This window comes from Pseudophryne corroboree, chromosome 4 (genome assembly GCF_028390025.1).
Source record: "Pseudophryne corroboree isolate aPseCor3 chromosome 4, aPseCor3.hap2, whole genome shotgun sequence".
Classification (NCBI taxonomy): Eukaryota; Metazoa; Chordata; class Amphibia; order Anura; family Myobatrachidae; genus Pseudophryne; species Pseudophryne corroboree.
In genome coordinates, this window is record NC_086447.1 from 932080816 (window position 1) to 932093595 (window position 12780).

General features: G+C 48.6%; 1 protein-coding gene across 1 annotated transcript in view; it reads left to right on the forward strand.

Moving 5' to 3' along the window:
• Positions 1-12780, forward strand: part of CENPF (centromere protein F) — a 67331-nt gene that overhangs the window by 6176 nt on the left and 48375 nt on the right. The window contains exons 6-7 of the mRNA XM_063919084.1: positions 3223-3514; positions 5290-5492. Of these exons, the coding sequence (XP_063775154.1) occupies positions 3223-3514; positions 5290-5492 (495 nt within the window). The remainder of the gene's footprint in view (positions 1-3222; positions 3515-5289; positions 5493-12780) is intronic.

Consider the following 12780-nt stretch of genomic DNA (forward strand, 5'->3'; position numbering starts at 1 on the left):
ACTCCGGGGGCATATGTGCGCGCGGCCGAAACGGGGGCGCGGCCACGCAAATTAGGGGGCGTGACCACGCCTACGTCCCTTTAGTGGGCCGTGCGGCCCACAGACGCTACTATAGAGCGCGTCTGTGGCCGGCGACGTCACTGTTGGGGGCGTGCCCAGCACCTCCGTCCCAATGCGTGAATGGATGCCGCGCATATGCGCACGGCATCTTTACACGCTGGGAGGGCAGGAAGCGGGCGGCTGTTCTAGCAGGGCGCCGCAAAAGGGGCAGGGCGGGTTTTGCCTGCTAAAAAACGGGCAGGGCGCGGCGCCCTGCTAAAACAGCCTAGAGTGAACACTATATATGTATGTATGTGTGTGTATGTGTATATATATAATATATATAATTTTTTTTTTTTTTTTTTTTTTTTTCAAATGGGAAGCGGTTAAAATACCGCCAGTCGGGATCCCGGCGGTCACAATACCGACACCGGATTCCCAAAATGCGGTGGAATACCGGCGACACAGGCTATTCTTCCTCTGTGGGTGTCCACGACACCCATAGAGGGAGAATATAACCTGTAGCGAGCCAATGTGCGCACAGTGTGACGAGCGCAGCGAGCCTGCATGGAGCCTTCTTTTTTTTTAAATTGCGTATTTTTTATTGAAAGTTTTAAATGAACATCCCAAAAAGAATAAAATGAATTAAAAAAATAAAAATAGTATACATATAAAACAAAGAATACCGGCAGGTATAGTAAAGTGTGCAGGATGCAATCAGAAGTACGGTCAGACAGGAGACACAGAATACAATTGCAGTACACGTCTAATAGTACAGGATATACAATACGCCCCACATTATAGCAATAAGCCGTAACAGTAAGAGCCCACAGGCGCCATGTAAGCTCACACATTGAGGATAAAATGATAAAATAAAAAAAAGACTGACCCATGAGGCGTAGAAAAACACAAAAGTATTGGCACTGCAAACTATAGATAAAACACCTGCCTGAGTATACAGGAAAAAAAAAAAAGATAAGAAATAATTAAAATCCTAAGACCTCTGCTGCTCATAGAGATAAAACAAAAATCCCTACAATATAGAACAAAAAACAAAACCCCCCAAAACAAACCACCTCAAAACCCCCCACCCTGTATAGCCTATCCCCAACCTAGGTATACCTGGATCCCCAACCCCCCCTCCCACCCCCCATTAAACTACGTGACCTAACTGTCTAACACCCCCCCCTCCCTCCTCCCTCCCTTCCCTAATACCAGGATTAATGAAAAAAATAAGTGACTGGGGCAAATAAAAAAAAAAAAGAAGAAATATGGCCGAACAGTAAATAGAGTAGATCTCCCTCATATGAGAATAAAAAATAAAAAATGAATATGCAAATATGGAGATATGATAAGCGACCCGGAAATATAAGGAATAGTTCTGGTAGCACCCTACAGATACAACAGTATATAGGGATATGTAACCCTTAAATAAGCGATAGTCAAATAAAACATATCTTAGAACCATCAAATAACGAAATTATATCAATGGTAAGACATACAAAAAACAGAATAGAACATAGTATTTAAGAAAGTATCAACAATAAAATAGAACACAGCCAAGGACCCGGTAACCAGTGAGGTATTATACAGACTTGGAAAGAAAGAAAATCAGTCCGGAGGATAAGCCCACTCTGGAATCAAGTCATTTAGCGGTACACGAGCAGTAGTCAGGAAAGTAGTGGAGCCATCAACCATCCTGCACCGCATTAGCCGGATAGATAAGAGCATAGGCCACAGTTCCACGGTAAATGTAGAATGGAGAACCGTCCCTCTCCCAAACATCACAATTAACTGCGAAATGATACAATACAGTTCTCCCCCATTACCAAGGAGGTCACACTGCGGACCCTCAAAGAAAATTGCAATGGAGGTCCATATAGTCACCAACGATGAGACGGAGGCAGTCACCGACATCCCACGCGCCATCACCCACTGCAAATAACGGTGAATATGCGCAGGAAGAATCCGCAACTCCCCCATTTTGTTCACAATGCGTTCGTCGGAGGAACCTCCAGCATTAAGCATCGACTGTAGCGGAGCGGCAGGCACCACAGATACAAGCTCCCCCAAAGGTTCCGAGGGTAGCAGCACCGGCGGGCAGGTGGACCCCACAGGAGAACCAGTTACTGCAACAGTCTCTACTCCAAACATATCAAGAACCCTTTGCTCGGATTCCGCGATAGCCTTCAGGATGATTGAGACCGAATGTCCAGAAGTATGAACAGCATTAAACATGGCTGCAGGGGGAAGAAGCAATATACTGTAGGAGCAAGAGGAAGATCCACTGGTAGAAAGGGAGCAGAGTTATACACACAGGAGCTCGGCTCATCCACAGAACGCAGGCGTGTGAGTCCAGCAAATGTGTTCTAGAGGTGAGAGGGCGCCAGGCATACAGTGCTCTTCCCTGCACTACGGTTATAGTTAAAGCTCTGTCCCAAGTTCACAGGGAGTGTTGTCTCTGTAATACTATGTGCTCAGTAATATCCGCACCAGGGGAGAAGGGGACAGGCAGTGCAATGTGTGCTGTGTATAATACAAGCTCACCAGCCCTGAGCACACTGGCCCCAGCAGCTGAGTGAGGGCAGAGCTGCAGAAGGAACAACAGCCACACAGAGCAGAGTCTGCCTCAGGATCCAGTCACACACTTCACCAGCCAGTAAGTTAGGACTCTTGGCACAGAGGATCCCCAAATTCACACTGCAGGAGCAGAGGGGGGCACTGCACTCCTGCAGAAGTTTTCAGCCACAGAACACCAGGGAAACAGGAGATAGATCAGGATATTAGCAGGAGCTCTGGCAGGAAGCTGCCTACACCGTGCTGTGTCAAGCCACGCCCCCCACTGCCGGCATTCTGGCGGACAGGATCCCGCTGTCGGGATAATGACAGTCGGCATCCCGTCTGCGGATAAATTGTACGTATCCCATTCCAATATCTTTCATGCACCTAGGTGGCTTTAAATATAATTATATTCTTCAGTATGGGGTGCACTATTCCTTATAATACCCGTGGTTGATTATTATTCTCATCCTTATTTATGAAATTAGCTTCTTAAAATGATCCTGCAGTTCTGTCTTCATTGCGTTCCATATAATTATTCGCAGCTCGTTCACATCATGACTGTTCTGTTACCAAATGTTTAATGGCCAATACTTCATTTGGAACGTTTACTTTCTCCTGTAGATGGTAAACCATTCTTCTCAACCCCCTTCCCAAAACACCATGAATCACCGCGACATTGCACGACACCAGACCTCCTCCTCTGTGTTCTCTTGGCAACAAGAGCCGACACCGAGTCGGGCGCCATCCGGCAACCATGATTCTTCACTGAAGAGAAGTTTCCCTACAACCCAGTGCCCGTGGGAGCAAGAGGAGACGCCGAGCAAAAGAAGCTTTAAGCCGGACAATTGTAACCGAAGTTTCTGCGACTCCTACAGCAACCCAGCAAATGATCAACTTAAGATCCAAAATCAAGGTGAGCTTCAAATCTGTGTGTTCTTGTTTTCTTCAGTCTTTGTAAATCTTGTAGTTGTTGTTTTAGTGGAGACTCGTATAAGGAAACAAGAAATATCGGTCTGGCCATACTTCAGCGATGTGCTGGTCTCTGGGAAATCGGAGGCAATGGTACAAAATGGACCAGACAACAGAATTTCTCCAGTACTGGGACTGGATCATGAGGTGGGAAAGAGCCAGCTAACACCAGCACGACAGGTTCTAGGTGTACAAGGAGATACTTTACAGCATGCAATAACACTCTCATAAGGGTGATGGAAAACACCCAGGAGTCATCCACATCTGTATAACTCTGAGACAGTATCCAGATGCACACAGGGTGTCCTCTCCTGGGTAAGATCTCAGGGATGGATATCGTTCCTTGGGCGAGAGGGTGAATGACAAAACTGTAATGGGATACGTTTATGTACAGTGGAAGAAGCCTCTATACTACAGCTGGAACAATCCACAAGGATGTCTCTGAGTTGGTGGAAAATGGATCAACTTCGCTATCGCTGCCACAGTACCCGATATTAACAACAGACGCAATTGCGTCAGGGTTGGGCGCACATTTGTTGCAGCACATAGTACTAGGATATTGGATCCCTAAGAGAGAGCGTTTTTCTCTAAACCAGCGAGAAAGGAAAACACTATGAAAGCAATAAGACGTCCTCTGGACCACTCGGAATGAGTTCAGCTGAAAGTATTCTCAAACAATTTGGCATTAGTGGCCTACTTGACCGCCAGGGCGGTACCAAACGCTGGCCTTTAATGAGCAAAGTAACTAGAATCATGGCATGGACAGAGAGCACCTGATTTCCCTGTCGGCACCCTGTTACAGCAGACGGTCTCGGCAGATAGCAGGTCACTCCAGGGAACTGGGAGCTGAATGCATAGATGTTCCAGGCCATGGTAAGGATTTGGTTGCCCAGAGGTGGCTCTGATGGTAACCGGCATAAATACAAAGCTGCTTCGCTTCTCCAGACCATTGGAAGATGGATTATAAAATTAATTGTCTTTGTTATCACAAAGAAGGGCGTAAGGGGCCGGAAGTCTTTAAGGTGCTCTCGACTAGGGCAGTAATGACCTCAGGTGTTCAGCTAGGACCTGCCTGGTTCTATATACATAAGTTATGGAGTCGGTATGCTTTAGATATTACAAACGCCCACTTGGAAGTCAAGTACTGCAGGGGGTAGTTTAATAATAAATTGCACTTGTAAAAGTATGTACCATACCTTGAAGTCTTGACTGATTACTAGTTCTCCCTGTATTCTGCTTTGGTATATCCCAAGTTAATGGCTGCCATGAAAGAATGAAGAAGAAAATAATAGATTGTACTCACCGATAATTCCATTTCTTGGCGAAACTCCATAGTATCCCATAGAATGCCCCCATTCATTGGGTTTAGGTAAGAGGAGACAAGGGGGAAGAGAAGGAGGCGGGCTATGTACGCCAGGTGGGTGGTCCCTGGAAATAACTTCCTGAATGGGTCACTAACCCAAGGTAACGGCTGCCACAGAGTCTCTCGCCGAAACAGAATTATCAGTGAGTATTATCCATTGTTTTCTGACCTACAGCCTCATTCTCCTGCCCGGTTATTACAGTTGGTCCTGACTGCTCTGCCATGTCTGTCAGCCCCCAGCTGGGATCTGGTGATGGTGAAGCAGACCTCATGTAATAGGACGTACTGATGCTGCATAACGATAGCTAAACTAATTAAACGACTGCTAATTATCATGTGTTTACTTCCTTTCATAGAGCTGAGAACCAAAGTTACCGAGCTGGAACTGCGCCTGCAAGTTCAAGAGAGAGAGCTGAAGAATCACCTCCACAAACTCCAGGAGACTCGGACCCTGTTAGAGAAATCCCAGGCAGAGCTGGTGGAGAAGGACAGAGCCCTGACTAAGAGCCGCGATGACTCTGCCCGGGTTACAGCACAGCTGCAGCAGTCTGCGGACAAGGTACAGGGCTCTAGGTGCTCACAGACAGATGGCGTCATGCAGACCTAATGGCACCTGCCTTCTAGCGCTACTACCAGTTGTACCACCTACGTAGTTACTGTTCTCCCCCCCAATAGCATTCCGCTAGCTTTCTATCCCGTAGAGCTACACTATTCCTATTATTAACTTTGCCTAAAATTTCTCGGACGTCCTAGTGGATGCTGGGTACTCCGTAAGGACCATGGGGTATAGACGGGCTCCGCAGGAGACTGGGCACTCTTAAAAGAAAGATTGGGTACTATATCTGGTGTGCACTGGCTCCTCCCTCTATGCCCCTCCTCCAGACCTCAGTTAGTATCTGTGCCCGGCCAGAGCTGGATGCACCCTAGGGGCTCTCCTGAGCTTCCTAAAAAAGAAAGTATTTGTTAGGTTTTTTATTTTCAGTGAGATCTGCTGGCAACAGACTCACTGCTACGTGGGACTGAGGGGAGAGAAGCGAACCTACCTGCTTGCAGCTAGCTTGGGCTTCTAAGGCTACTGGACACCATTAGCTCCAGAGGGATCGAACACAGGCCCAGTCCTCGGTCGTCCGGTCCCAGAGCCGCGCCGCCGTACCCCTTGCAGAGCCAGAAGAACGAAGAGAAGTTGAAAATCGGCGGCTGAAGACTCCAGTCTTCATTAAGGTAGCGCACAGCACTGCAGCTGTGCGCCATTGCTCCCTTAGCACACCACACACTCCGGTCACTGATGGGTGCAGGGCGCTGGGGGTGGGGGTGGGGGGGGGGGATGCGGGGGGGGACGCCCTGGGCAGCAATTAGATTACCTTACTTGGCGAAAAGCACATAATACAGTCTGATAAACTGTATATGTGCATTAACCCCCGCCATTACAGTACATAAAAGGACAGAAGCCCGCCGCTGAGGGGGCCGGGCCTTCTTCCTCAGCACACCGGCGCCATTTTCTCTTCACAGCTCAGCTGGAAGGAAGCTCCCCAGGCTCTCCCCTGCAGTATCCTGGTACACAAAGGGTAAAAAAGAGAGGGGGGGGCACATAAATTTAGGCGCAAAACTGTGTATATAAGCTGCTATAGGGGAAAAATCACTCAGTATAGTGTACATCCCTGTATTATATAGCGCTGTGGTGTGTGCTGGCATACTCTCTCTCTTTCTCTGTCCTCCATCTGGGGGACGCTGCGCCGTTACTTGTGGGTTAGAGGTGTGTGGTAGTGGAGATTGGCACAGAACTATCAAAAGCTGACTCCTCCCCCCTCTAACCCCTCCCATCTCCTTCCTGCTCAGCCCTGTTCAGTTTTAGTTTTGTGCCTGTGGAGTACAGACACAGTTTTTATTTCTCTTTAGATTTTTTTATTTCTTCTTTCACAAATACCTAGTCCCTGTTTACAGGTGACAGGTATAACAGTGGAAGGGGTTAGTATCCCATTCCAGACTGCTGCATGGAGGCCACTATACCTTGGTCACTGGGGCCTTCAGAGAGAGAGAAGAAAGCAGCATCAGGTACAGGACAGCCACAATCTGTCATTGACAGTATTGGGCTGTCCCTATTTTCCTATTGCTAATGGAATTTATTGGGGACATACACAACCCGCCCCCCCCCCCCCCCCCCCGCGCCCCCCCCGCGCCCCGGAGCGCGCGACCATCCACAGACAGCACGGAGGCTGATCTGGGGTGAAATGTGAGGTGGAGGACTGTGTTTAGGTCCGGGAGGGTGTTATTCACTCCCTGGACCGTTACTGCTGCTGCCGTGACAACCGCTCTGTGTAGCGGCGCACGGGAGCCGAACTTCCGGTTTTGACGGAGAGTGAGAGGAGTGACGTCAGGCGGGCAGAGCCGTCTTCCCGCTCAGCTCTGCCCGCGCGCGCGCTGCTGGTCACGGCGCCATCTTCTCTGCCTGCAGACAGGGGGACGCTGTGCTACGGAGGGGGATTACATAAAACCGCAAGTATAAAAGGGGGGGGGGGATCACAGTGTCTCCTCTAGTCCGGTGGGCTAAAGCAGCATATTAACATAAGCACATTCTAGTGGATTTGAACCTCAGAGATATTTGTTAACAAACTTGGGGGACATAGTACACCAGAGTAAGGGATGACCAGCAAGCCAGAGAAACCTACAAAGGGAAAAACAACCTCAGTGGTTTATTTCTCATGTTCACAATGTGGCACAAAGCTGGCTAAGGGGAGTGCTGATGCAGGGACCCTCTGTACATCATGCTCGGGTGCACCAGCGGCAGATCAGCAGGCCAGATCCACAGATCAGTCAATGCCCCCTTGGGTCAAGGCCATGGTGGATGCAATTTCAGATTTGCGTCAGTCAAGGTCGGAAGCAGCTTTGACCCAGACTCAGGTGGAACCGCTGTGGGCCCAGAATATGGGAAAATGTCTCACTGATTTGACTCAGTCTGTAAATAAATTTGTAAATTCGGCCAGTAGTTCGGCGGCTTCTAAGCGAACACAGCCGTTGCCCGCTATTGCATTTCCGGGAGAGGAGTTAGATACTCTGACATCTCCATTGGAAGAAGGGGAGGTAGATCCTGAAGGGGACGAAAATTCGGCTTGGGAAGATGAGGATTTATCTACTAGTTCAGGTGTGAGGCTGCTAATAGAAGCCATTCGTCAGACCCTTAATATTCAGGATGAGGCAGTAGCCTAGACTTCTTCCTCTTTCTTCAAACGACAGAAGAGACAGGTTACTGCCTTCCCTTCTTACTCGCACTTTGCGGATATTTTAAAAGAACCCTGGCTAAAACCGGATTCCCGTTTCCAGGCGCCTAAAAAGTTAAAATTTCTATATCCTTTTACAGAGGAGGATACAAAATTTTGGGAAACTGCCCCAAAGGTAGACGCCCCTATTTCGCATTTAGCAAAAGCTACGGTTATTCCGTCAGTACAGTCTGTGACTTTAAAAGACTCTACCGATAGGAAGATAGAAGCATTACTAAAATCTATGTTTTCCTTATCAGGTGTCTCTCTCCGTCCAGTTCTGGCGAGTGCCTGGGTGCTTAAAGCCGTTGATGAGTGGCTTGCACAGGTTGTATCTGGGATGCAGTCAGACGATCCGTCGGAGGCCATTCAATTAGCAGATCAGATTTCTGAGGCCCTTACTTACGTGGGTGAAGCCTTATTGGATTCGGTGGCGCTACAGTCCCGTGTTTCTGCCTTAACAGTATCCGCAAGACGATCTCTTTGGCTTAGGGTTTGGAATGCTGATTCGGACTCAAAGCAGACCTTGACGGCAGTTCCTTTTGAAGGCGAATTTCTCTTTGGATCAGAGTTAAAGAAGATAATTTCAGATACTACGGGAGGAAAGAGCCCTTTCCTTCCGTCTGCTCCTAACAAACCAAAGCCTACAAGATTTCGGTCCTTTCGTACGCAGGGCAGAGGTAACTTCCAGTCCTTTCGACCCTTCTCCAGATTTCCACGGAGGGGATCATTCAGAGGTAGAGGAGCTCAGGCTACTCGCAGACCGGCCAGTAAGCCTGCCGACAAGCCTGAGGCATGACGCTTCGGGCCCTCTGGAGGGATCAATACAGGTTGGGGCTCGTTTACTTCGCTTCAGGGAAGTGTGGCTCCTATCGAAACCAGATCGGTGGATAATAGGGGTCATTTCCAGAGGATATATGTTGGATTTCGAAGAGGCAGTCCCAGCCCGACTATTTGTCACACCTCTCCCAGACGACCCCTCCAGACGTCAAGCTCTCCTTCAGGCAACAGCAACATTATTACAAAATGGAGTAATCCTTCCGGTCCCAGCTCCTCAGAGAGGTCGGGGCTTTTACTCGGGTCTTTTTCTCGTAGACAAACCGGACGGTTCGTTTCGACCCATTCTAAATCTAAAAGCTCTCAATCCGTACCTTTCATCCCAAAAATTCAGGATGGAATCCATTCGCTCCATTATCGCAGCCATGGAGCCAGGGGAATATTTGGCTTCAATAGACATAAAGGACGCATACCTACATGTTCCAATTTGGACAGGACATCAATCCCTTCTGAGATTTGCAGTAGGTCCGTGGCATTTTCAGTTTCGGGCCCTTCCCTTTGGTCTCTCCACGGCTCCCCGGGTGTTTACGAAGGTCCTGGGTCATGTCGTCGCAGTTCTCCGTTGCAAAGGGGTCAACATCACCCCATACTTGGACGACCTGTTGATCAAGGCCCCGTCACCGGAGATTCTCAATCAGAACCTGCGTCTAACGATAGAGACTCTACAGTCGTTCGGGTGGATAATCAATTTTCCAAAGTCGTCTTTACTCCCGTCACAGAAAATGGTTTTTCTGGGTCTTCTATTCGACACCAACAGCCAGAAGGTGTTTCTTCCTACAGACAAGATTCAGGACTTACAAGCCAGAATCAGAACCCTGTTAAAATTGCCGGCAGTATCAGTCCTCAGATGCATGCAGGTACTGGGCAAGATGGTATCCTCATTCGAGGCAGTTCCATACGCCAGATTCCACGCCCGACCTCTTCAAGCTCAGATTCTCCACTGTTGGACTCGGACGGATTCACGTCTCGAACGGCAGTTGATACGCTTGTCGATAAGAACTCGTCAGTCGCTCTACTGGTGGCTTCACAGTCACAATCTGAGGAAGGGTGCGCCGTTCACGGTCTGGTCTTGGATGATGGTAACCACGGACGCAAGCCTCAGCGGTTGGGGAGCAGTGTTCCAGACTCATCATTTACAGGGGCGCTGGAGCAATCAAGAGTCAAAACTACAAATCAACATTCTGGAATTGAGAGCGATCCGGTATGCTCTCATTCGGATTCAGACCATGGTGCAGGGCCATCCAGTTCGGGTGCAATCCGACAATGCCACGGCAGTGGCTTACATCAACAAACAGGGAGGAACTCGCAGCTGGTCCGCAATGAGAGAGGTTGCTCAGATTCTCACGTGGGCGGAGCATTGGATTCCCGTGATTTCAGCAATTCACATTCCGGGAGTCGAAAACTGGGAAGCAGATTTTTTGAGTCGTCACACGATTCATCCGGGAGAATGGGAACTTCACCAGGAAGTGTTTCTTTCTCTAGTGGATCGCTGGGGAATGCCAGACATAGACCTGATGGCGTCACGCCTCAACAAAAAACTTCCGGTTTACGGATCAAGAACTCAGGATCCTCAAGCATTTCTGATCGATGCACTAACAGCTCCGTGGCAATTTCAGCTGGGTTACGTGTTCCCACCAATTCCACTGCTCCCACGTCTACTCCAACGCATTCGGCGAGAAGGCCTTGCAGTAATTCTGGTGGCTCCGGATTGGCCGCGCCGACAGTGGTACACTCTTCTAAGCAGCATGGTCGTCGGAGATCCCTTGCGCCTCCCTCTGCGACCAGATCTTCTTCTTCAAGGACCTTGTCGCCACCCAGATTTAAATCGGCTGGCTTTGACGGCTTGGTTCTTGAATCCAACATTCTGAAGGCAAAGGGCCTTTCTTGTGCGGTTGTTCAGACAATGATTCGGGCTAGAAAGCCGGTGACTTCTGGCATTTACCATAGAGTATGGCGTATTTACATTGCTTGGTGCGAGAAAAGGAACTTGACTCCGCATTTGTTTAGACTTCCTCGCCTGCTCTCCTTTCTCCAGGAGGGTCTTGACAAAGGTTTAAAACTTTCTTCCCTGAAGGGTCAGGTTTCGGCCTTGTCGGTCCTTTTTCAAAAGAAATTAGCAATCATTCCAGAGGTTCAAACATTCCTGCAGGGGGTACTTCGAATTCAACCACCTTTTGTTCCTCCGATTCCTCCCTGGGATTTAAACTTGGTACTTAAGGCTCTTCAAAAGTCTCCATTTGAACCTCTAGAATCTGTGGAACTACGTTATCTAACACAAAAAGTTGTTTTTCTTTTGGCGATTGCCTCAGCTAGACGAGTGTCTGAGTTGGCGGCTCTTTCTTGCAGGCCACCCTTGTTAGTGTTTCATGAAAATCGGGTGGTGCTGCGGACAAAACCTTCATTTCTTCCAAAGGTTGTTTCAGCATTCCATTTAAATCAGGACATCGTTCTTCCAGCTTTTAATCCGTCATCTTCTCAGGGGGAGGATTCCCATTTGGCTCTCTTGGATGTTGTTCGGGCCTTACGTATTTATTTGTCTCGCACGGAGTCTTTCCGTCGTACGGATTCCTTGCTGGTATTGATTGATGCTCCCAAACGAGGTTGGCCTGCCTCTAAGAACACTGTGGCCCGTTGGGTAACTTCGGCCATCAGACAGGCTTACGTGTCCTCAAACGTTTCGGTTCCTGACTCAATTAGGGCTCATTCGACTAGAGCAGTTGGAGCGTCTTGGGCTGTTCGCGGTGGTGCATCTGTTGAGCAACTATGCAGGGCGGCGACCTGGTCGTCAGTCCATACGTTCACAAAGTTTTACCGGTTTCATACTTTTAGTTTGGAGACTGCCTCTGTTGGGCGTCGTATTTTACAGACGGCTATGCCGTCAACGTCTCCCTCCTCTCATTAGCTTGCTTTGGGAAATCCCACAAGTAACGGCGCAGCGTCCCCCAGATGGAGGACAGAGAAATGGGGATTTTTGTTTACTTACCGTAAAATCTCTTTCTCTGAGTCCATCTGGGGGACGCTGCGATCCCTCCCATAGTTTGTCTGGTTTAATTGGTTAATTTTTTATTCTGGTCTATCTCCTTTGGCTTGGCTAAACGTTAACTGAACAGGGCTGAGCAGGAAGGAGATGGGAGGGGTTAGAGGGGGGAGGAGTCAGCTTTTGATAGTTCTGTGCCAATCTCCACTACCACACACCTCTAACCCACAAGTAACGGCGCAGCGTCCCCCAGATGGACTCAGAGAAAGAGATTTTACGGTAAGTAAACAAAAATCCCCATTTCTCTCCAAAGGGCCTGGTGGGGGAACTGTCTTCAAATAGAGCATCCCCTGTGTGTGTGGTGTGTCGGTACGCGTGTGTCGACATGTCTGAGGTAAAAGGCTCCTCTAAGGAGGTGATAGAGCGGATAAGTGTGTGGGAGGGTGTCTCCGTCAACAACGCCGACACCTGTTTGGATATGTGTAAGTGCTGAGGTAAAATTATTGCACAAAAGGTTAGGGAACAGAAAGGAAATCTACCCTGGTCTGTCCCTATGTCACAGAGTCCTTCAGAGTCTCTCTATGTTAACTATCCAAAATAACAAAGTATCGACACGGAGTTTAACTCCACTGTCGACTACGATAATGCAAAGTTACAGCCAAGAGGGCTAAAAGATATTCAATATATGATTATTGGAATAAAAGATGATTTGCATATCACTGATGACTCATCTGTCCCTGACACGAGAGTACACATGTTAAGGGGAAGAATGCTGAGGT